Source organism: Lissotriton vulgaris, chromosome 1_1 (assembly GCF_964263255.1).
Source record: "Lissotriton vulgaris chromosome 1_1, aLisVul1.2, whole genome shotgun sequence".
Classification (NCBI taxonomy): Eukaryota; Metazoa; Chordata; class Amphibia; order Caudata; family Salamandridae; genus Lissotriton; species Lissotriton vulgaris.
This window is the reverse complement of record NC_141685.1, coordinates 1,331,522,653-1,331,548,434: the sequence shown is the minus strand read 5'-3', so window position 1 is coordinate 1,331,548,434 and position 25,782 is coordinate 1,331,522,653. Positions and strand designations below refer to the sequence as shown.

General features: G+C 46.6%; 1 protein-coding gene across 1 annotated transcript in view; it reads right to left on the bottom strand.

The window, feature by feature from the left end:
• Positions 1 to 25,782, bottom strand: part of DIP2B (DIP2 acetate--CoA ligase B (putative)) — a 792,630-nt gene that overhangs the window by 233,974 nt on the left and 532,874 nt on the right. The window contains exon 27 of the mRNA XM_086966287.1: positions 24,921 to 25,042. Coding sequence (XP_086822413.1) covers positions 24,921 to 25,042 — 122 coding nt within the window. The remainder of the gene's footprint in view (positions 1 to 24,920; positions 25,043 to 25,782) is intronic.

The following is a 25,782-nucleotide window of genomic DNA, read 5'->3' as shown; positions in this document are numbered from 1 at the left end:
GACGAGGCTTCGCTCAGGTCCTGGCGCAGGGATAGTACTAAAGGCCCTTGGTTTCTTCTTCAAGGTTGACCATGCTAGTGTTGACGTCGAAGGCACACTCTCCTGATCTTCTACCTGAGAGGAGTTCTTGGATAAAATCTCAGGCTTGGCATCAGTTGGGCCAACAGGATACCGGAGGAAGCTTCCTCTTGTACCTAAATGCCAACAGGCCCTGCTTGCCAAAAATGTTGAGCGTCTTGGAGAACTTTTGCTGGATCTTTAGGTGCGCCCAACACCTTTCTCTTCAGTACCTCCAAGTCTTTTTGCTGCAAAAGTGTTGGCAGAAGTCACAGGGTGACTCACTCTCCCTATGGTCGGAGGAGAGGTGGCAAACACCATGCTAGTCTGTCCAAGGATACTTGTCATAGTACTGGGGGCAAAACTGTAATGGTGACCATTCGATTACCCTAATCTTGTCTGTATTATCCGAGGTGAGCTTCCTGAAGATCAAAGAGGATTCAACCGAGTTGTGGACCAGGGCATCCTGGTAATCTGATGCGGCTGATTAAAGAGCGCTGTACCTTCCAGGAGAAATCCTTGAAATGGGTATTCTATGGTCGTCAGTCTCAAGAAGTAGAACTGTTAGGCCCAATGAAGATATAAAGAATGTGTCACTCTCAGAACAGTATCTGAGGAATTCCGAACCAGATGCTGTTAAAAAAAAAATCAGTCTAAAGAGTAGTAGGTGCACATTGTGGACCAAGTAAGGAGTTAAACATAATCCAGTAATTCAGTTTCTTTGAAGAAAAACAAGCCACTCCCTAGATAGCATGAGTATGCAAAGCCTGTGACTCTATAGCCACGTATGCTAGGAACATTTATTTCTTTAGGTCAGCCTTTTTGGGCAAACATGACCACATGTTTCAGCACTTCATATTGTTCTGCTGTAGCTCAGTGGCGTAACGAAACTTGAGGGGGCCTCTGCCAAGTACATGCAGCCCCACCCCCTCCCCCTCAAGCTCCCGACCCAGTCCAGTGCTCTCAGGCCAGGAACATGCCAAGGCCGGAGAGGGTCCCCCCCCACACCGCAGGTGCTTTTGTTATGCCACTGCTGCAGCTATCAATTCCTGCTAGGTACATGCAGTGACACGTTAGACCCACAGCAACCAACAGACAATCCTCCAGCTAATAACTTATCAAAAGCCAGATCATCTTTAGTGGGGCATCTCAACTAGTAGTCTGCTCTGCCATTCATCGCACCAGGTATGTGAACAACTTAAAATTGATATAGCAAAAGCTGGCAAGTTAGTGTGGCGATTCTTGGGGAAGACTGTCACTCTTTGCCACCACTCACAATATATGTCAACTCCTTAGGGTCAGTGACCAAAGTAAACCTTCTACCACACAAGTAACAAATACATTTTTCCACAGGGGAGCAACAAGCCTGAAGCACATTTCCAACTATGAAATAATCTAATTTCACTTCTCTTCAGACATGCGACGCCAAGCTCACCGTCACCTCACGCACTCGTCTCATGAGTGAGCACAGCACCGAATCCATGGTAACTAGCATCCACAATCTTTACACAAAACCTTCTTGGCTCATATGTCATCAATGTTCTATCATTAGTCATTTGTTACGTAACCCACTAAAATAAGCTGCTGTTCTGACTTCCATAAAAGAGCCTCATTTCTCTTGAGTATGTTACTTAAACACTTCACCCTCAGTGTCATAATTTTTGGGAAGAGGTTTACTGATTTCCTGGGCGAATTGAGAACCGGAGAAGTACCCTGACATATGGTATGAAAAGATGTCATAAATGTGATAGCCCTTGGTAATACCAAAGAATGTATGTTGAAACCCTCAATTAAATGCCTATTGGGGGAACAGCAGGTATATTCAGCACCGTATGGAAGATAATGATTTGTGCATAATGGTGTGCGAGTCATGTTCCATGCCGGGAAAGATGTTTGACACGGTTTTAATGGTGTACTTTACATGGTCTCTTTAGACACCTTTTCCTGTACTTTGTGTTTTTTTTTAAAAAAAGCTTTCAAAGAATGACACAAATAAATGGAGTTCTAACCACCATGGAACTGAATCTGACACACAGGGAAGAGGGTGTGTGTAACCATTACATTACTTGTATTCCACCCGAGGGAGTGATCACTAAGTTTATTTTTGCACCAGCAGCAGTGCTCTGACATGAGTGTGAAAAGCAAAATGCATTCCACAGCTAGCTGACTGTCTCTCTGTTTCTGGATACAACGTTGCTATAGTCAATGCTTAGTGATGCCACAGGATCTCCAAGGGTTTGAATGCGGCCTGCTTGGATCACAGCATCCCTTGCTATGGCTTCCTGGCTGAGTCTTTTAAAGCAAAAGCGAAAGGTGGGAAAGGCAGTTTTCGTTCCACCAGGACAGCGGGTGGACAACAGTTCAATCTAAAGAAATATAACTGGAAATCCTATCTCAATGCTGAAAAATGGATTCCCAGAATCAGGTATGCATTAGACCACAAACCTGTTGTCTATTTTAGCACAGAGAGTATGGCACGAATTATGTTTTTTAATCTTCTGTCCTGCACTGAATGTACACATAACTAGTGCACAATGTGTAAAAAGAACACATAACTAGTGCACAATGAAGATACTACATATAGCGCTTTTCTTCTATAAAACGGAATAAACACAGGACTTGGTCAAAGATCGGAAAATAGCCTGCAACAAGCGGGAATAAAGGAGAAAAATCAGGTTGAGAACAACTACAAAGATGAGAGGCCATGAGTATGCCAAAACATAACACTAATTCTCGGACAAGAAGGAGACAGGTGGGTCACAACCTCTAAGATTTGGGATGATGAGCTGAGTTCCTTACAGTAGTTTAGAGGGGTTGAGAGTGATAGTTCTGGAGTGGTAGGGGGAGTTTAAAGATGAAGTTGTTGATTTTTAGACACATTTTAGTTGAAGGCAGCAGACATTGTATTAAGCTACCAAATTATTTGATAGACACACTGCTTCAGAACTACACATGGAAGATGTGGCTGACAACTAAATAAACCTGGAATGTCAATGGCCTAAATCTATACTACTATTATAAAGAGAGAACTTGCACCTTTGGGCAAGGTCATCTCGGGAACCACAGCGCCAATCTACACACCCAAGACATCTTAGAAAACCTCAGGGCAAGCAGAAGGACATAGGCTACATAAAAATAAAAATAAACCGTTGTTTAAAATATTAATAAATTTAAAAAAGTAGTCCCTTGCAACTAGCGCCGGCCGGTATGCACCTGTTACAACGCATTTTTTACTCCGCACTACCATTACAACGCGACTTTTACAACGCATACCATTACAAACGCATTGCGCTGGGGGGCGCTCTAGGATAGGGAATAAGTATAATTTACTATCCAACACCTTCCCTAGGGTCCACGGGGACTGGAGTATGCGTTGTAATGGTATGCGTTGTAATGGTCGCGTTGTAATGGTAGGTAGTTGTAACGGTATGCGGAGTAACGTCATACATCCGCGCCGGCCGCGACGTCTGCGTGAGGGGAGGAGCGGCGTTCACCAGAACCAGGAAGAGCAGACGACATGAGCGACGTCTGCGTGAGGGGAGAAGTGCGTTCACCAGAACCAGGAAGAGCGGAGGACAACAGCGCCGGTAGGAGCGGCGAGAACCGGAGGAGCAGTGGCAGCGCGGGGGGGAGCGGCGGGAAGCGGAGGAGCAGTGAGAGGTACGTGGCTGGAGATGTTGCTAGGGCGGGAGGCGGGAGGGAGTCGGCGGGTGCACCGCGCGGGCTGCATCGGATGTTGCTGGAGTCCGGGCGGGAGGCGGGGCGGGCGGGGGGGTTTGGCGGGAGGGAGTCGGCGGGTGCACCGCTCAACATGCTGCCCCAGCCACCTTCTGCCCCGGGGTAAAAATGCAGCCCCCAGCCCCCTACTGCCCCAGGCAACGCTGGGGCGGGCTGCTTGTGATCAAATAAAGAGGCATGCAGTTTTCCAATACATTAAAAGGCATTCCCCAGATGCAATTCTTCTACAGGAAATGGAAATCAAAGGAACAAACTGTATCTTTACTGGCCAACAATGATATACACAAGAATTATACTATAGATTCACCAGAGGCTTCAGAAGCGTAGTGATATTATTGAATAAATCCTTCCAACTTTAGGTCTCCACAGTGCAAGCTGGGGGCCCAATATTTATCTATATCGGCTCCACTAAAGAATGAACTTGGACCATCCGGATTGCCTCTGTATTGTTCACGATTTCCTGAGTGATGCTAAAATATCTTACAGATCTCCTGTTTGATGTGCTCACTGGAAAGATAATATTGGGAGATTTAAATGAGATCACGCCCACGCCCATATCGCGCCCGGACTAAGGGCGGTACGTCTGTGGCCGTCCGGGGCCGGAGGAGGCCGGGCTGGGCCATTACTCTTGGTCTGCATCTTTAGGGTCTGTTGATTTTATGGGACCACATTTGTAATACCACCCATGCTATGCCTTTGCCCCCGTAGTACAATTACTAGCAGAAGAGTTATTTATCCCAAGGAGCTTGTTTGTTCTTTTTATTGTGTCATCTTTAACGAACAGTGTGGTTAGTTTGGGGTTGATTAGGGAAATGTATTTCATTGTTGGTATACTGACAGGGTAAATATCGAGGTGCTCTCTAGTTGGTATTTGGGGATTGTTACTTGTGCATATAATCTTTTTTTTACTTGTGCATATAATCCTTTTGTTACTTGTGCATATAATCTTTTTTTTACTTGTGCATATAATCCTTTTGTTACTTGTGCATATAATCCTTTTTTTGCTACAAAGGTTATAAAGGCAACTATTAAGCACTCAAAAAGTTACCTGGGCTTTCTTCATAGCATAGTCTGATGGCCAGTCAATTAACTAAGGACTGTCCAACTCCAGGATCCCAGGTCACCAAGATTAATAATCAGAAATGCCTGAACGGAACTTTGGATGGGTTCCTTCTACGTGCAGAATCGCTCATTAGTCATGAGATTGCTCTAGTGGAGAAAAGGCTGTCTTTGGATCCCTCTTCGTTAGTGATACATCATGCACACAGTCTTCCTGTTTCCTTAGACACATCCCAACTGCCGTGTGAACCCTTGCTAGCACCTGTGCACACTCCTGAGATGGCAACATCAATCTCCACCCTGACCATTGATAGAACTCGGTCAGATTTAGAGGCATCGCCATCCCCGCCGATGGTAACAAGGCTGAGGGGGGCACCTAGGGGGTTACAGGAAAAAACTAAAGGTAAACCTTTAATGCAAAGGAAAAGGATATATAAAAATAAGGGTGCAAATTTAAATCAAGTAATTGCACAGGTGGTGCAAACAGATAATATAAGCCCTAAAAATAGATCATTCAGTACCCAAACCGAGGCGGTCGATTTTTCTCCTAACATCGGAGCTGATGATGCGGTAGAATCATTGGAATCTGTAGTCGCTGATATTTTTAAATCTACCCTAAATTCCATACAAGAGCAAGTAAATGACATGGTTTCTCGAGCAAAGGATATAGATGATAAAATAAAAGGTCTAAACCAGGGGCTATTGGAAATGGAAGTTATGATCAAAAAGGGGAATTCTATTTTTGAGGAATGTACCAAAGTCCGCATGGAGAAAACTATGTGCGAAGCGAGAAATAAAGTTGGTCACTAGGCTGAACATTTTACCTCACCCAGCTTTAGTCGCTCCCATTGAAGTGTCAGTTCCAAGCGCAAACGTTCAATCGTTAGTTGTGGCTGACTTGAGGCCTAAAAAAATGGGCCCAGTTGTTGAAAGGTTGGATAAAGCACCAGGGAATCTGGTGCATCCTAGTAACAGCAAATTGCCAATACCCAATATAAAGATAAGTGAAGCTAATATTACCCCCAATTGTGATAATTTGAGATTACCTCCTGCAGCGTGTCCCTATGTTTTAGTTCTATCAGGAGTACCAGCGCTCAGGAGCAACCAAAATGAAACCCGGTATACACTTAGGAACAAGGTTGCTGACAGGCTGAAAAGATTTAAAGGTTTTGGCCCCTTGAAAACGAACGAGATTATCATGGTCCGTAGGGTGGGTTGGGTTGGTGAGCAAAGGAAAGATATCGAGGGGGACTGTATAGTCATTAATTTCAAACGCCCAAATACTGTACGTCACCTCTTGAGAGTTTGCGATAAAACCCAGAAGGCCTATACTAATATACATGCCCTCCCCTTAGGCTACTTTTATCGCTCATCTACCCAGGTTGTAGGTATAAGGGCGGACTTACCTTTGCCCCTCCACATTTCTAACAGATACTGGGACCTTACATCTTTGGAGATGGTTGATTGACTAACTGAACCTATGCCCCTGGCTTCTGATATAGAGGAAATCGGGGCAAGAAGTGGGGGAAATGAGGACAGCGATTACCAACCCGAAATAGCCATTCACGAGTTGACTAAGGAGGTACCAGGTGTGGGTATTGAGGCGAGATTGGCTACTGATCATTTTTTGGGTGCTGCAAGAGAAACAATAGGTCCAACTTCTGTTCTGAAGAAGGGTAACCAAGAGCCATCTCTGGAGGGGTTAGGTCTGGGAAAGCTGGATACTCAAGTTGGATGCGAAAGGTTTTTTAGTCTGGAGGATGTACGAGAAAAACCTCCAGGACCAATTACTATCCCAAGAGCAGGCACCCAAGGGGTTTCGCTGGCAGGACCACATGCAGAAAGAATGGGGTATTGTCCATTAAAATTGAACATTGATATCATGGAACATTGCGGGGTTGCTGAAAAATCTTTGTGACCCGGATTGGTCTAAATTTATAGACTCTGGTGATATTTGTTTCCTACAAGAAACATGGGCACTAGAAATACTGCATAGAGTCAGATATAGGACTTTTAATATAGAAGCTGTACCATCAGTTAGAGGCAGGCCATCTGGAGGCCTAACAGTATGGGTAAAAGTATCCTTGGAAATTAGCATTACGCCATTAATTATTCAGTTGATATACTCGGGTTGAAAGTTAAGATGAAAAATGGGAGGGGTCTCCTTTTATTTAATGTATATAAACAACCAGGTAGTTCATCGAAAGAGTCCCCGATCCTGGAAAAACTGCAAAATTTTATAGCCAACCAGAATGAATTACCAAGTATGATAATAGGTGGGGATATGAACTGCAATTTTAAGCCAATCTCAGGGTTCGGTTGTGTTTTTGGAAATGAGGACAGGGCTAACAACATTCCACCCCTATCTCATAGTGAAACAGTGCGTTGTACTGCCCCAGCAGTTCAAATAATGAGGTTGATAACCACGTATGGGCTGAGGGCCTGTAACGGCCGTCTGCCATCTGATTCTCCCAAGGCTGCAACCTTTGATAAAAACAACTCCAAAAGTCAAGTTGACTATATTTTAGTATCCTTTGATGTCTGGCCTTACCAGATAGATCTTGAGATCAAGCCTCGGTTCGAAAGTGATCATCGTCCACTCCAATTATCAATAGATCATCGATTATTTTTTAGTGATGGTCTGGAGAAGGAGTATTATCCTCTAGACATTAGCAATAATGATCCACCACTAGTAATTAACAACAGACTAACTTAAATGGGCTCTTTTACTAGATAATGGAGAAGCGTTAGCAGGTATTTATTTTCTGTTTGCTGACTCATTTGGCAGTGTCTTAAATCAACCGGTAGGGGATAATGATTTCATTGATCTGCACAATGGGTTTTTTACATCATTATTACCATATGTGTGTCTAAAATGTCTAAAAAAAAGTGCCAAAAGAAAATTAGTTCAGTGGGTACTCAACCTTGGTACAGCAAAGATTGTCGCTCAGGCAAGGCCTTACTTATAGAGGCAATTAAAAACAAAGCACCTGAAGCGATCAGGGCATCAAGGAAGGAATACAAGAGGATCCAGGCGATAGCAAGATCTAACTGGGATGAGGAATGTTGGGAGAATATGTTACTGGCAGCAAAGTCCAAGGATAATGTGGGATTTTGGAGATTAGTAGCAAATGGGAAACACGCAGGTAGATTGGCCCACGACGTGTTCATCGATTAACAGACCTGGGTCAACCATTTTACCCATCTATATGAAGTTCCTGAACATATTGAGGCAAATATAATGGAACACCCCCGGTACACACCTTGCACCGGTACTCTAGTTAATGTTCACTCTAGAGGAAACTGAGTTAGCTATTAACTCAGTCAAAAATGATATAGCACCAGGTCTAGATAAAATACCAGGCGATTTGTATAAACATGAGATTAAAGTCTGGGCACCTTATATTAATCGGCTTTTTAATATTCTAGTTAAGGGTGCAGATTTACCTGATAGCTGGAGGGGTGCAGAGACTGTTTTAATTTTTAAAAAGGGCGATAGAAATGATCCGTCTAACTATCGCCCTATCAGTTCAATGGATATTTTACAAAAGTTGTTTCCCAGGCATATTTTAACACGTATGAATTCTTGGATAGATGAGAATGATACCTCACAAAGTTCCAAGCTGGCTTCGGGAGCAACATAAGTACAATTGACCAAGTGTTCAGATTGTGTTGTCTTTGTTGGAAGTATGTTTTTTCACGTAAGGGGCACATTTATGTAACATTTGTTGGCCTTAGGGCAGCTTTTGATTTAGTTTGACGTGATCGTTTATGGGATTGTTTGTCTATGTTGGGGTTGCCTGTCTGTTTGCTTCAACAGATCATAAGACTCCATGATAATAATTATGCTAGAGTGCGTTGGGGACAAAATGGGGAAAAGTCAAAACCTGTCCCAATAAAGCGGGGAGTCCGCCAAGGGTGTGTGCTGGCTCCCACACTTTTTTCATTGTTTGTCAATGACATCCCAGCTCACTTATAAGAATGTAACAATGATTCACCTAAGTTGAATGGAGTAAGGGTCCCCGCACTCTTATTCGCGGACGATACCATCCTGATCTCACAGACGCCTAATGGTCAACAAACCCTTCTAAGCACATTCCAACTTTATTGTAACAAGTAAGGGGTAGAGATAAATACGAAAAAAACGAAATGTATGGCCCTAAATCCTCACAAATCATTTAAGGGAAACTTTTTTTTAAACAATCAAAAACTGGAACTTGTGTCTAATTTTACTTATCTGGGTGTTTCCTTAGACTCAAAGAATTCATGGAAACCCCAAATTGAAAAAAGTAAAACTATTCTAACCCAGAACTCCTTACCAATCTTAAAGAAACACAGGGCGAGTATTAGCAAATCAATATCACCAGCACTAGAAGTGTTTAAATTCAAGGCCCAGTCTGCAGCGCTATATGGCGCAGAAATTTGGGGCCCAAAAGCTGGAAATCTTTTTATAAAAAGTGCAAATAACTTCTATAGAAGTATTTTAAGATTACCAAAGCGTACTCCACTTTTACCGTTACTATTAGACCTAAGCACGAAACGCACAGACCATTTAGCAATCCTACGTCCACTTTCCTACTGGGTGAGACTCTGGTGTACACCCGAACACGGAGATTATAGAGATGGCCTCCTAGAATTAAAGAGTCTGGACCTATACAATTCGAACCCTTGGCTGAAACACGTCCAAATTTGGCTCTGTAGAATTGGGTTGTCTCATTTTTTGGAGGATCCATTATGTTTGACACACAGTTGTAAGAAACTTGTGAAAACAACATTTTGGGCTTATATAGCATGTAATCTCCCAAATAGTCACACAGGTGGTTCCATTACAAGTAGCTTTCTGGAATTTAAAGATTTCCCATATTTTGAGGACTTTTTAGATGAGGTCCGACCACCTCTGGCAAAAAGCGTATACTTGAAATTCAGATATGGAATACTCAAAACAAAAATAATGTTAGCAAGCTGATCCACGACGGTGGGGCCTCAAAAAAGTGAGAAGTGTATGTGCTGTCAGTCCAGTCCTAAAGAGGATGATAATCATATCCTGTTCTTTTATGCTGCATACCTATTAGCAAGAAAAAGATAGATTAGGTCACTGTGCAATGCCATGGGTATACGCTCCTATGTTGAAGCATATAGAATTATTAAAACAGGCTCTAGACAAGTGGTTGTCTTATGTGTTAGCAGATTTCTATTTGGACTTAGAAATGGCTAGGTCTATGTGCAATGATTTTGTACTGGATAAGGTTGTTCTGATCATCTATTGGTTGTATATTAATGAACTGTTTCTGAGATTTTAAATTACTGGATATGTACAAATTGTTTTTAAGTAAATGTTTTATATATGCCTTCTTAATTAAATTATGGATTTTATTTTATCTCTGCAAACCCCATCCGACATTATGTAAATTATCAATCAATCAATCAATCAAAGACATTTATAGAGCGCACTACTTACCCGTAGGGTCTCAAGGTGCTTGGGGGGGGGGGGGGGGGGGGGCGTTACTGCTCGAACAGCCAGGTCTTGAGCTTCTTCCTGAAGTAGAGGTGGTCTTGGGTCAAGCGCAGGTCGGGAGGGAGGGAGTTCCAGGTCTTGGCGGCCAGGTAGGAGAAGGACCTTCCTCCTGTTGTCGCTCTTCGGATGCGGGGGACGGCGGCGAGGGCGCGGCTGGCTGATCGGAGGTGGCGTTTGGGAGCGTAGAAGTTGACTCGGTTGTTGAGGTAGCTCGGGCCTTGATCGTGTAGGGCTTTGTGTGCGTGGGTGAGGACACGGAAGGCGATTCTTTTGTTGACGGGTAGCCAATGCAGGTCTCTCAGATGTCCGGAGATGTGGCTGTTACGTGGGATGTCGAGGATGAGTCTGGCTGAGGCGTTCTGGATCCGCTGGAGTCTCTTCTGGAGCTTGGCGGTGGTTCCGGCGTAGAGGGCGTTGCCGTAGTCCAGTCGGCTGGTGACGAGGGCCTGGGTGACCGTCTTCCTGGTCTCCGTGGGGATCCACCAGAAGATCTTCCGTAGCATGCGCAGGATGTTGAAGCATGACGAGGAGACGGCGTTGACTTGTCTGGTCATGGAGAGGGAGGAGTCCAGGATGAAGCCCAGGTTGCGTGCGTGGTCCGTCGGTTTGGGTGCGGTGCCCAGGGCGGGGGGCCACCAGGAGTCGTCCCAGGCGGAGGGCGAGGAGCCTAGGATGAGGACCTCCGTCTTGTCTGAGTTCAGTTTCAGGCGGCTGGTCGTCATCCACTCGGCTACATCTTTCATTCCATCGTGCAGGTTGGCTCTGGCGGCGGCGGGGGTCGTTGGTCAGGGAGAGGATCAGCTGGGTGTCGTCGGCGTAGGAGATTATGTTGAGGTTGTGTTGGCGTGCGATGGCCGCGAGGGGGCTCATGTAGACGTTGAAGAGGGTGGGGCTCAGCGAGGATCCTTGAGGGACGCCGCAGATGACTTCGGTGGCCTCTGACTTGTACGGTGGTAGGCGGACACTCTGTGTTCTTCCGTCGAGGAAGGAGACTATCCAATTCAGTGCCTTCTCCTGGATTCCGATGTTGCTGAGACGTTGCACTAGGGTGCGGTGGCAGACCGTGTCGAAAGCCGCGGAGAGGTCTAGGAGGATGAGGGCCGCTGTTTCTCCGTTGTCCATCAGGGCTCGGATGTCGTCGGTGGCGGCGATGAGGGCGGTCTCTGTGCTGTGGTTGGCTCGGAAGCCAGACTGTGAGGGGTCGAGTGACCCATTTGTCTCGAGGAAGGCGGCCAGCTGTTTGTTGACGGTCTTCTCGATGACTTTGGCTGGAAACGGGAGGAGCGAAATGGGGCGGTAGTTCTTGAGTTCGGTGGGGTCCGCTGTAGGTTTCTTGAGTAGAGCGCTGAGTTCGGCGTGCTTCCAGCTCTCAGGGAAGGTGGCTGTGTCGAAGGAGGTGTTGATAATGTCCCGCAGGTGGGGTGCGATGACAGCGTCGGCCTTGTTGAAAACGTGGTGAGGGCAGGGGTCGGTCAAAGATCCGGAGTGGACGGAGTTCATCATGCGGACGGTGTCTTCGGTGCTGATCGGTGCTGATCGGAGTCCAGGCGCGGAGGGTGGTGGTGGGCGGCATTGCTGTGGTCGTGGCGTGCGTCGGTTGACAGCTGAAGCTGTTGTGTATGTCCGCGATCTTGTTGTGGAAGTAGGAGGCGAGGGAGTTGCAGAGGTCTTGCGATGGGGTGATGTCATTGTTTCCGGCGTTGGGGTTGGAGAGCTCTTTCACGATGTTGAAGAGTTCCTTGCAGTTGTGTGCGTTGTTGTCCAGCCGGTCCTTGAATGCAGTTTTCTTGGCGGCGCAGATCAGTTGGTGGTGCTTCCGGGTGGCAAGCTTTAGGGTGGTCATGTTGTCTGGTGTTGGTTCCCTTCTCCAGACTTTCTCGAGGGCTCTGCAGTTCTTCTTGGAGCTCTTGAGTTAGTCGGTGAACCATGGGGCTTTCTTGCTGGCGGGTCTGCTGGGCGGGGTCCTCAGAGGGCGAGTTCGTCCGCGCAGTTGCTGATCCACTTCGTGAGGTTGTCGGCGGCCTGGCTGGGGTTCGCTGAGCTGGTAGGCGGGTGCTGGCTCAGGGAAGCGGCGTGCTGGTCGGCTGTGATCTTGTTCCAGCTTCTTCGAGCAACCTGTCGCTGGTGGTGGTGGATCGTCGTTCTTTTGAAGGTGAAGTGGACGCAGCTGTGGTCCGTCCAGTGGAGTCCAGTGGAGTCCAGTGGCGATGTCTTTGCTGGATGAGAAGACGGCGTCGAGTGTGTGTCCGGCGAGGTGGGTGGGGGTGGACACCAGTTGCTTGAGTCCGAGGTTGTCGAGGTTGTCGAGCAGGGTGGTGGTGTTGCGGTCGTTGTTGTTCTCCAGTGCGGTCGTTGTTGTTCTCCAGTGCGGTCGTTGTTGTTCATTCCTCTACTGTGACATGTATTTTTGTTTTTATGCATCTTTTGTGGCCATAATATGCCAAAATAAAGATTATTGAATTGAATTGAAATGAGATCATGTATCGAGCAGAGAATGCAGAGGGGTTTGAAGCTGAGCAGAGAATGCAGAGGGGTTTGAAGCTGCCAATGTGAGCAATTCTATAGTATAGCCCTATCGGAGTGGGCCGTATCATTGGGTTGGACAGATGTTTGTTGCATGTGGCACTGAGTGGAGAAGTCTAACACTCACTACTCGGCCCGGCTCCATTCCTTGCCGCGGCTGCATTATATCTTTCTACTGGGCTTGATCTAAACAATGTTGCAATGTGCAACTTCTCTCGCGCACACTCTCAGATAACTCCCATGTGGATATGAGAGGGGGCCGACGGGGGTATGACTCCTGGATGATAATTTAACTGACCAAGTCAGTGAGGAATTAAAGTCATATGTCTAATTAAACCAACGTTCAGTGGTACGTCAACTACACAGGTAGAAATGGAAATAACGGACCTAGAAAGACAATTTTTTGCCGCATGTGACACATTGTGCTATGGCACTTAGAAAGGATCAAACAAAAATTTAAGCAAATGACAGTGGATGTCGTTAAATGGCATGGATAGCAAAACAGCACTGCATCAATAACTTGTATGATAAAATCCAGTACTTTGCTTCCTGGTGAAATCAATCAGGGGTTTTGTATAGCGTGGCTACTCACCCGCAGGGCTCTCAAGGCACTATTGAGGGCAGGGGGAAAACTCTGTGGCGTGCTGGGGTCATCCGAAGAGCCAGGTGCTAAATAGAGATACTTCAATCAGGAGCCAGGAGACGTTCTGGGTGAACAGGAAACTTTATTGAAGAGTCACAACATAAGAACCTCAGCCACAGCTGTTCGTTGCTGACTCACCCTTTACGCTCCGCGCAGGGAGCTCGACTTAGAACCTTCGCCACTGTGACATTCTACAGCCTGTCAGAGTGGCATGACCCATTGTGAATCCAGGTGGAGGGGGGTGAGTGACCAGGTCAGGGAATGCCCCTGCGGTGGAAGATACTACACACCCCCCTCCTTTACACAACCAAGAACAATTGAACACAACAGAAGAGAAGAGAATGAACAATGGGAATAATTAAGTAACAGTGCTGCAAATATTTCAGGCGACAGACCTTCCTATGACTTGTCCTGGGGAAAGCTTTGGTCTGTTCTGGGCAACCCTTCTCAGGTGTTTCGCCCCCCCTTCGGGTTTCCCTCCCTGTCTGGTGCGTTGTCGGTGTCCACCGTGGGGGCATTGTACCTTACCACCCTCCCCAGATTCCAAATCTTTCCCTCTTGGGTCTTCACCGCATTTTTAAATAACTTTACAATTTTAGTAGGCTTAGTGAACTCGGACCAATCTGCACTACCAGTGGGTGCTTTGATTTTGATGGGATCGCCCACGTGGAACCTCACATCTTTAACTGCATGTAGCCTGTGGAACCTGGCCTTTCTGTCGCTCATGGCTTTAAGTTCACGGTCTCTCCACTGCGACTCTTTATCTCGATCAATCCACCCTTTTTGCCACTTCATCCACCCAGGTACTAAAACTTAGTGTTTGGCTTCCTGTCTCTGAGTAATTCAAAAGGTGCCAGTGGTTTGATGAGGGGTCAGCCTGTAAGCTTCCAGACTTTGCACAACCTGTTCCTTCCAACACAGCGCATTAGCCCTGGCCAATTGGATCCCCTACTTGATAGGCTAGTTAAATCGTTCGACCAACTCATTTGTTTCTGGGTGATAAAGTGCACAACGCTTGTGTACTATCCCTTTACTCTCCAGGAATTCCCTCATTTCTTTAGAGCAGAGTTGCACTCCATTGTCCGTCAAGCTACGTGGCAAACCTTCTCTGGCGAATATCTCTTGTAGAAAATCTATGACAACCTTCGTTGTGATTTCTGACACACATTTTACCTCTGGCCACCTGGATTATAGATCCATAAGAACCAAAATGTACGGTGTGCGATGTTCTCCGGTCAGTGGGCCCACTATGTCCAATGCTGCATCAAGCCATGGACCCACGGGAAGGCGCTTACACTGCATGGGTGGTGTGTGCAGTTTTAGGATCTTGTCACTGGCGGAGCATGGCACACAGTCTCTTATCTTCCTCCGAATTTCGATGTCCATGCTCGGCCACCAGTAGTCTAGCCGTAACCTTTGCTTGGTTTTGGTGACTCCCAAGTGCCGCTCATGTGCTATGGTGACCAAATACTCTCTTAAGGTCTGGGGGGACCAACCTGGTACCTCTGAACAGACAATCCTTGTTGAGAGAGAGTTTGTCTCTGACCATCCAGAATGATCTAAGAATCTCTTCTCGCTTGTCCTAGTCCACCCATTCTCCCTTCGTCTTCTCACAGACTTTCTGTAGGAGCTCGTAAGCTCTAAGGGCTTCCTTCCAGCTACCCTCTTCAATGGCTCCCTGAGTGACGACGCACACGTTCTCCGCTGGTATTTCTTTGTCAGCCTCCATCAGCACCTCAGCCTCATCTGTTTGACCGCTCTCCTCACTCGCCAATCAAGAAAGACAGTCAGCTGCCAGGTTCCTCACTCTGAATACGTATTCCACCTCGAATGTGTACTCCTGGAGGTTCACAACCCATCTTTTGATCCTGCTCGAGATGGAGTCTAGCCCTTTTCTGCTGAAGACCTTTACTAGGGGCTTGTTATCGGTTCTCAGGTAGAATTTTATTCCCCACACAAAGTCTCTGAATATGTTCATCGCCCAATGCGCCACTAGTGCCTCTTTCTCGATTACCGAGTAGTTGACCTCTGCCTTTCGTAGCGAGGGGGACACAAAGGCTATTGTCTCCTCCTCTCTTTCTCCAACCTGCATGAGAACTGCCCCCAGATAATTTCTTGGTTGCAACGATTGGTGCCAGCCACTCCGTGGCCTCTACCAGTTTGATCATTTCCAGCTTGCACAATTTCTCCAATTCTCCCTACACAGCCACCTGTATGGAAATTGGGGGATTCCTGACTTTGGCTGTAACTGGCTTGGATCCATCTCTGAGTTTGATTCTGTGGGCATAGTTTCTGAGGCACGCTAATTTCTCTGTGAAGACCTCCTTGAACTCTTCCTCTATCTCCATCACGGTCCTCCCCACCTCCTGTACGAGTATCTTGAGATTCTTGTTGGGATTAAGATAGACACCTAACTCTTTCTGTGCCTGCCACCCCAGGATGTTGTCCCCCTTCTTGGATACGTAAATTTTGGTGACAGTCAGCCTGTCCTTGTAGCCCAATGCGCCTCTGGTGCCTCTTTATCGATTACAGAGGAGCTGACCTCTGCCTTTCGTAGCGAGCGTGACACAAAGGCTACTGTCGTCTACTCTCTTTCTTCAACCTGCAGGAGAACTGCCCCCAGATAATTTCTTGGTTGCAAGAAGTAGCCTTTCATTTCTATAGGCTGACCACCATAACCTCCCGGTAGTACATCCATCTTCTGCAGTATTAGTTTACCTTTTGATACTTTTTCAAACTCTTCTGCAGAGATTATTGTCAGTTTTGAAGAAGACTCAAACAGTGCCAAAAGGGTACCGTTCCATAATCGTGCTTATTTTCTGTGTCATTTGCGTTCAGCTCTGGAAGATGTTATAGTATTTCTTGTCCTTCACCACCCAGGTAGTGCATCAGCAAAGCCACTCTTCTTTCCAGCCCAAAATTGGGTCCACATACTACTGCATAGTTCTGGAAAACTTTTTTCCATTTATCCACTTGCGGGTTGGCTCCCCAGGATTGGACAGAAAGAAAGGCGAGGGTGTTACATTCTGCATAGTGGCTGAGGGCTAAGGGCTATGGAAAGTGGGGGTGAAAATGAAGAGAAATCAGGACTTAAATGCGTTTTCAGAGGCAACCGGTCAATTACCACCAGGTGCCCAGCTAGATGAGACCCTAACTCTTTACTGCCAACTGACAAGAATATGCAGGGGACTGCAATATCCCCATACCATAGAAACTCTTGTGTGAAGTGTGGGAGTGTATTTTAATCGAATAGGGAAATGCAGAGAAGGGAACCACTAGATGGCGCTGTCCTAAAATCAAACTGTTGTTGTTAGTAGCAGAACATACTCTCTTTCGTTCTGCTGGAAAGGAGTGGCAGGACGATTACATCCTGAGGTTTGGGAAACACATCCCCTTCTCCTCCGTGACCACCATCAAACAGCAAGCCAATCTTCCTTGTGGTCTGTTCGCACGCTGGCACCCAACGGTGACACAGGCTACAGTTGGTGTCAACTCGTAGTGCCAGTACAGCACGCGAAATTGCCTCCTGACCGGTGAAAGGAAAGTCTTCAGTCAATAAGGGTGAAAGCTGATAGCGCCCTGATTGGCACCCTTGTCCTAGGCTTTTCTTTGGATAAATATTCTACAAGCAATGCCAGTCAGCGCGACCGGCAAAAAACGGGCATGCAGACGGCGTCTTCCACCCGATCCACAGCCTTCGCCTCAAAGCGGGCGCTTCACTCCTGGCAGTTCGAGCCTTCCCCCGTCGTTGCATCAAGTTTCTCGGAATACTGTCGCCAATGCTGAGGTCAGCGTGACAGGACCACTAGGATACCACAGCCTTTGGTCACCGATTAGGATAACTCCATCTCAGCTGGCACCTCAGGCACACACTATCCAGCCCAAGTGTCTAATCCATTGTGCTTTGCATGCGTGGGTGCGTATCCCATGCTCGTTGCCAGTGTTGAATCGAGATACTTCAATCAGGAGCCAGGAGACGCTCTGGGTTAACAGAAGACTTTATTGAAGAGTTACAACATAAGGACCTCAGCCGTTCGTTGCTGACTCACCCTTCACGCTCCGCGCAGGGAGCTCGACTTAGAACCGTTGTCACTGTGACATTCCACAGCCTGTCACAGTGGCATGACCCATTGTGAACCCAGGAGGAGGGGGGCGAGTGGCCAGTTCCGGGTATGCCCCTGCGGCGGAAGATACTACACCAGGTCTTGAGGTCTTTCCTGAACTGGGCAGTGTGGGTGTTTGCCGGAGGAGGACAGGGAGATTGTTTCAGGCCTTGGTTGTGAGGTAGGAGAAGGAATTCCCTCCTCTTCTGGTCTTTTAGATACGTGGGATGGTGGCCAGAGAGAGGTCAGATAATTGGGGGGGGGGGGTCTCTTGAGTGCGTGGAAGGAGAGGCGGTTGTTAAGGTATGCTGGTCCACCGTTGTGGAGGGCCTTGTGGGCGAGAGTGAGGAGCTTGAAAGTTATTCTTCTTTCGATGTGGAGCCAGTGGAGATCGCAGAGGTGTTGTGTGATGTGGTGGTGGCAGGGATGTCTAGGACTAATCTGGCTTTGGCGTTCTGGAGCTTGCAAAGTAGTTTCTTGTTGATTCTGGCGTAGAGAGTCTCGCTGTAGTCCAGTTTGCTACTGATGAGGGCGTGCATGAACATTTTTCTGGATTCGAGTGGGTTCCATCGGAACGTTTTTCAGAGAATGCAGAGGGTGCTGAAGCAGGCAGAGGATGCGGCATTGATCTGGCAGTTCACCATGAGTGCGGAGTCTAGTATGATGCAGAGGTTTTGTGCATGGTCTGTCGGGGTGGGGGGTTTCTGAGGGTGGGGGGCCATCAGGTGTCGGCACAGGCAGATGGTGTGGAGCCCAGGATGAGGACTTCTGTTTGCTCCAAATTGAGTTTCAAGCAGGTCCTCTTCATCCAGGTGGTGATGGCTTTCATTCCTTCTTGGAAGTTGTGCTGGTGATGTTGGGTTCTTTGTTGCGGGAGAGAATGAGCTGTGTGTCGTCCGCATAGGAGACTATGTTGAGCCCATGGTTTCTGATGATGGTTTTAGGGGATCCATGTAGATGTTGATGAGGGCAGGGCTAAGGGAGGATCCCTGGGGCTCTCCACATCTGGTCTTTGTGGTTCCGAGAGGAAAGGTGGGATTCTGACTCACTGAGTTCTGCCTGTGAGAAAAGAACAACCAGTTGAGGGCCTTTCCGCGGATGACGGCGGTGTATAGTCTGGTGGCTAGTGTGGTGCAGGAGACTGTGTTGAAGGCAGCTGAGAGGTCCAGGAGGATGAGGGCTGCCATTTGGCCCTGGTTGAGGAGGGAGCGGATGTCTTCGGTGGCAGTGAGTAAGGCGGTCTTGGTGCTTTGATTGCTGCAGAATCGGTTTGGGAGATGTCCAGCACGATGTTAGGTTCGATTAAGTTCGCTAGCTGGGTGTCGATGGCCTTTTTGATGACTTTGGTTGTGAATGAGAGAAGGGAGCTGGGCCTGAAGTTCTTGAGGTCCGCCGGGTCTGCAGAGGGTTTCTTCGGGAGGGGGTTGACTTCAGCATGTTTCCAGTTGTCGGGGGAATTAGGTGGTTTCGAGGAAGCTGTTGATTGTCCAGCGTAGTTCGGGTGAGATGGCCATGGAGGCTTTGTGGAAGATGTGGGTTGGGGAGGAGTCGGAGGGTATTCCAGAATGGATGCTCTTCATGGTCTTTAAGGTGTCTTCTGTCATGAGCGGGGTCTACATGAGTAGGGCCTGTTGGGTGGCGTTGTTAGGGGTGGGAGCTGGGGCGGTGCATAGGTTTTGGTAGTCGAAGTTGTCGTAAATAGTCAATCTTGACGTGGAAGAAGGAGCAGAGATGGTTGCAGAGTTCTGGGGAGGGTGTGAGGTCTGTTTTGCTGCATGGGTTTGTTGAAATTGTTGATGATGGAAGGAGTTATTTGGAGTTATGGGCATTGGTGAAGATTCTGTCTTGGAGGAAGTTCTTTTTTGTGGCTTTGATAAGGTGGTGAGGTGTTGGGTGGCTGCTCTGTAGGAGGTGCGTGTTTCTGGGGTTTTCTTGTTCCTCCATGTCTTTTCTAGTAGTCGTCAGGGGCGCTTGGATTCTTGGGAGTGCAGGGGTGAACCAGCTTGCTTTCTTGATGAGTCGCCCTGTGGCTTTCTTGAGGGGGCGAGGATGTCTGCGCAGTTGTGTGCCATGGTGTTAGCGTCTGGCGTCGTCAGTGGTGGAGTGCTTGTGAGGGCGGAGCTGAGCTAGTCTTTGGTGACTTTGTTCCAGCTTCTATGGGGGCGGCGGTGGGCGAGCTTGTGTCTGGTGGGCTATCTGAAGGAGAAGTGGATGCAGTGGTGATCTGTCCATAGGAGTTCTGTGGTATGTCTGTAGGAGACTCCGTTTCCTTCTGCGAAGACTGGGTCGAGTGTGTATCCTGCTGTGTGCGTGGGGGCTGTGACAAGTTGCTCCAGTCCTATGTTGGCGAGGTTCTCTTGGAGGGTGGTGCTGTTGGGGTTGTTGTGGTTGTCGAGGTGGAAGTTTAGGTCACTGAGTAGTATGTAGTCTGTGGAGGCAAGGGCGTGCTGTGCGATGATGTCGGAGATGGTGTCGGTGAATGGAGCGCGGTGTCAGGCAGCCTGTAGATAGATGAGGGTTCCGGACTTTAGGATAATTCCTGCAACTAAAAACTCCTCAGGAGTACATGATGTAGATTCTACTGCAATAACCAAAACAATTGCTAATATGGCAAGAGGCGCCTGTTTTCCTTAAGGTCAGATCTGCCCTCCCCACAAAGTGAGAGGATGCCAGTACCAACTGTAGCCGCACAGGACCAATACCCAGGGTACCAGACCCCAGGCAGAAAACAAAGATGGTGAAAGTCCAATCTGGACTGCAACAGCATCAAGACCAAGCAGTAGTCGAGGGACATCAGCACCATACAGACCCACTTCCAGAATGGCCCAGCAGTCCTGATTTTTGCACCTCAACTGGCAAGATCGCCGACCGCAAGGTTCCAGGACGCACAGAGCCCAACCAACCGTTTTGTTCTGCAACCAAACACCCCCGGCAGACACCAACAGACTGTGCTACCCCTTGTGTCCTGCGGCCCCTGTTGGGAGCTTCCGTACTTGTCCCAAAGTCCCCCTCTGCAGCCTGATTCTAGGTGCACCCCCTTCTCCTTACCAGCGTAGTGAGCACAGTTACCAACTTGACCAGCACCTCTACACCCAGACGTCCCAGGGCAGGTATAAAAAAAACTGCTGGTGGTACTTTGGACCTCGGCCCTCTACTACTCTGAGTCCCAAAGGAGACCCCCAGACACCGACCGTAAATACCTGTATGCCATCTATGCCTTTTCTCAGATAAGAAAAGAATTGTGCGTAAAGACGCATTTAAAGAACAGTTTTACTGATCTGCAAAATTCAATATTTTAAAAAGTAATTACTTGCGATCGAAGTTCTTTGTCAGGTAGCCATCTTAGAGTTATGTATTGGGTAGTGCTCATCATAAGTTACCCAGCTACATAATGACTGCACTGAAAATAATGGTGTTTGGTATCAAAAACCTCATCTTAATAAATACTCACTGATGCCAGTAGTGGATTTATTCTGACATGCACCCAGAGCGCACCATAGAGGTGCCCCCTGGAAACAAAACACTATTTAGTGTGCTGGCTGACTGGTATCTACCAGCCTGTCATCACAGATGTGTTTCTGAACTACTGCAGGTGAGAGCCATCATTATGAGGTCAGAAAGAATGCCTGCTCTAGAAGGTGTTTACATCTCTTCCAGCAGGATGGCTAAAGATTTAGCATATCAATGCCAGGGGCTTCAAAGTCGCTACCACCTTTGATATGCGACCTTGGCTTCACCCAGACCTGGGAATGCCAAACCCCTGCCCTGAGGCTCATTTGGCACTAGGACAGGCGGGAAATTAGCTATCCAAGTAGGCGTGCTGCACACCCAGGCTAGTCACACCCCTAAGGTGGGCTATCAGATGAGCTGCTTTTGGTGGAATTAAGAACTTTGGGACAGGGTTATGTCCACTCCCCACAGGAAGTCATATAGGAGGGTGTAGTGTCCCCAGAGGTAAATAGCCCATTGGCTACTACCTTACAGTCCTCTTAACGCCCTTAAATTTAGAATTTAGGTGGCCCCCTCACACCAGGAACTTAGATTCATCTGTCTAAAGAAGAAGAGGGGCAAAGAAGAGCCGAAAATGTGAGAAATGTAAACCAGCACCGGAATTGGTGCCAAACCCTGCCTGCCTTCTCCTGGCCCTATAATTGCTAAGATCGGACTCCTACTGCAGGTATGCATCCACCTAAAGACTTGGAGGGCTGCCAGTACTTTGTCAACCAGCCAGCATCTCCCTTTAAGTGGAGGAGCCATTTTCCTGCAGCCTGCAGGCACCGGCTGCAAAGCCCACTTCACTGATCTGCTGTCCACCGGGTCCACTGACAAAGCAATCCAGTACCAATTCCCGGGGTCCTGGAGCCCTTGCAACAGCCAAGGCTTGTTAAGTGTCCAGCCTGGACACCAACACCACCAAGACAGACCTACCAATGAAGGACATCAGCATCGCAGAGCCCAGTACAGAGTGTGGCCCAGCTGTCCTGTTTTGTCCCCATCTACCAGTCGGCCCTAAGAAGTGAGGGCTTCCAACGCTGAATAAAATACCACTGCACACGAGCCAAACAGCCTGAGTCTAGACCAACTGACTGTGTACCCTTAGACCAGAGAACCTCAAGACCCAAGCCTCTCTTTGGGTTCCGATGGACTTGTCTCCAAGTCCCCACTTGCAGCGTTTTTCTTACAGGTACTTTTCCTCTTTGACTTTACCTGTAGCATACGAGGCTACCCTTGCGACCAGCACCTCTGCACCCGGACACACCAGGGCAGGTAACCCGAAACAGCTGGTGGTTCTAAGGACCTTGGCTCCTCCTTACCTTAAGTTCAGAAAAACAGTCTTGTAAGTTGATTGCAAGTATACCTATGCAGTGTATGTTTCTCCAATAGGATAACATTACCATGTTCAAGGCTCATGCCTCAAATCCAACCGCTGCATTTACTGTGTTTTCTAAAAATCGCTAAAAGTACTTATCTGATTGTAGTAATTTTGGTGTCTAAATCAAAGCAAAAATGTAAGTTGTTTTTCTCAATTGAACTCAAATTTCTTCCTTGAGTGTGTCTTAATTATAGACTCTGTGTGTAAACCAAATAGTCAACACTCCCCTCTGATAAGCCTGCGGCTGCTCGAACCGACCTGCCATAGTGCACCTCTTTTTAGTCCACTATATAGAGTTAGCTTCCTTCAGAGTGCACCTCAAAGTATAAGGCCACCATCTACTAGATTTCACACAAATTAAATTAAATAAACCAGTGCTTAGTCCCTGATAATGTGACACGAAGCAGGCAGGATTAAATCAAAGGCTAAGTGTGAAGTTTTTAAGCAGTACACAGTAGAATAAGTTACACAATACAACTCTGCAATGAATTTTAACATTAAGAGAAAAATGTTATGAGTAAAATAAAAACAAAACAAAAGAAATCCAATAAGGGAAACCAGGGATAGATATTTTTTATGAATTCAGTGAAAATAGTGCTAAAAAAGAATACAACGCCAATGATAGTATGTGGAAGAGGTAGATGGGGCTTAGGCACAATTTGAGATCAGAAGTGATGAAGCACTCGCAAAAAATACAGCAAATGGATTGGTCCCAGTGAAAGTGTGAAAGTCAAAAAAGATTTGAAGTCCCAAAGCAGAAAAAGACTACGCAGTGAGTCAAGCTTTGCCTCATGCGAGGAATCAAGTCCACTGGCATTCTTTAAATCAATGTAGAAGGCAACATCGGTATAGTCCACCCCAATCATCATTTTAGGGTGCCCTCTGCTCTGGCATAAGATCAGAGTCTGATCCTAAAAGAATATATAGACTATGCTGGTAGGAGCTAGTTGGCAAAGGCACTGGGTTGGCCTAGCAGGGAATAGCCCGCCACTGAAGGTCACACACACCCCCTTCTTTAACTGAGTGCCTTCATGGGATGAACAGATGTACTCATTCATAATAAGGGGACTAAAGGAGCAGTGGATTACCACAGAAACACTGGAGGATCTATGGACCAAGAATCAACTGTTAAGTCATTAGGTTTGGTGGAGGCTGGTGGCCAACTGCCAATAATAGGTGATGCAAGTAGATTTGAAATAGTCTGCTGTTTAATGTGTATGTCTACGTCTGCAATGTTTAAATGTTAATGAGAAAATCATTAAAAACATCTTGACCAAAGGGATTTTATTTGAGATACCAGCAAGAGGCCTGGATTTTGTTCAGATTACCAGGCAAAGCAGCACTGGATCCCAGCATCCCTGGTATTGATGCAGAAGGACTTTGGAGATAGTAAGACTCAACCTTATACAGAAAGAGTTTGTTTGTGAGCTGTCGATCTTCCTGTGTGGTTTGGCCAGGGGAGTCAGATAAAGTCCTGAATGCTTCTGAATTAATGTAATAAACTTATCAGGATTGAGCAGATCATCTTGTATTAGAGGACACCCAAGCCTATCAGTTGTGTGCTATCTCACCAAGAGGTACTTCTCAGAGGCATGTACGTATGTAGTTACAAATCCTGAACTTCCTGCTGAGGAACCCAGAACAGGGACATTAATATACACAACAGAACCCATGCTTAATGCCAAAAACTATATCCCAATCGGTTGAAAATGCCTATGACCTAAAAGTAAGAGGCAGACTCTTACAGGACCAAGCTTTGAATTCAACAGTCTGAGCACCAGTGGCATCAAGCAGATTCACACACAAACTATCAGGAGTTCCCCACATGAATATTTCACAAGCGCGAAAATGTAGGCACGCTGCTTCATATGCACTGCTTGAAGCCACTCTTAAATACCAACCACAGAATAGGAGAGCATTTTTGCAGTCAATCAACGAAAAAAAAACCAACAAAAAAAACCTTCCAGGGCGAAATAACAGAAAAAATGAAGGTGGGACATCAAAAGGAACCATTGCTTCCATCCTGCATGGAGGCAGAAAGACACAAAGGTTATGACAGTTGGTGATGCAAAGGTATGAGACATGGTATGGGGCGCTGAACCCAGAGTTCCTTTTGGAGCGTTATTTTTTTTAAGTGACAGCATTATTTAGGGAAGCTTTTTCCCCCCAGACTAGTCTGCTGTGTTCTAAACAAGACTGGAAATAGATAGAGCAAGAATGCTGAGTAATGATAAATAAGGTCTCAGTCACTATCTCCTGTTCTTTTGCTAAATGTAACTTCCATCACAATTATTCAGTAAAAGAGCAACCCTCCATGTACATGCAGGCAAGTTCACATTACCCAATTTGCAAATAACAGTTACAAGGTCAATTTTTTAAAACAAATATCGTCAAGGCCCGTTTACTTACATCTACGATCATGCGGACGGTAGGCAGAGTGGCTGTGAGGTTTTGTACATGGGGCGGTCGTACTGTTACAGGGATGCATCCAGCATAGAGGCAGCCATAAAAAGCAGCAATCAACTCAATTCCTGCAAGGAAAACAAAACACTGAACTGTAAACAGTGTCATTTACTAACAGCCTCTGCTGAAAGCAGCATGAGCAATACTTTAGAGGAAACTATACCATTCACCTGTGGGATGCACATTTCAATTAAAGTAAGGTTCAATTAGACAATGTATAGAATCTCTGGACAATCACTAAAATGCTTACAGATCTGGATGCCAAAGTCCTACATTTTATGAGGGGCATTGAACAAATTAAGAGAGATATTTAATGAGTGTATTGAAGGCTGGTTAGATGAGTTGGAAGCCTTACAAATTTTAATACATTCCACAGATTGGTGAGAAACATATATGGGCAAAACACCACCATATGTAGTGTGTTTAGCCCACATTAGAAGCTTTCTTAATTAAACACTGACACGTCTTTCAATAAAGTGTAATGACAGATTTGGACACTGATCGATTGGCCTTTTCCTGGGCAGGATATATACCATTAGCAATTTTCTTCGCTGACCCTACAATTAATTCATTCCTCTGTTCATATATAGTACCACATGTAAATGAAGCAACACAATACAATAAAATGGGGCTTGAGATCTTTCTATGTGGTTGCACAGAGGTTTCTTGTCACCTGTAAAATTACTGCTTCTTTTGATGAAGAATTCCTTATACTCCTGAACAAACAAGGTACTCATGGGAAATCTACTATGTGTTCAAGTAATTGAACTCCCAAACCAACCCATGCAGAAGAACAATACTAACCTGA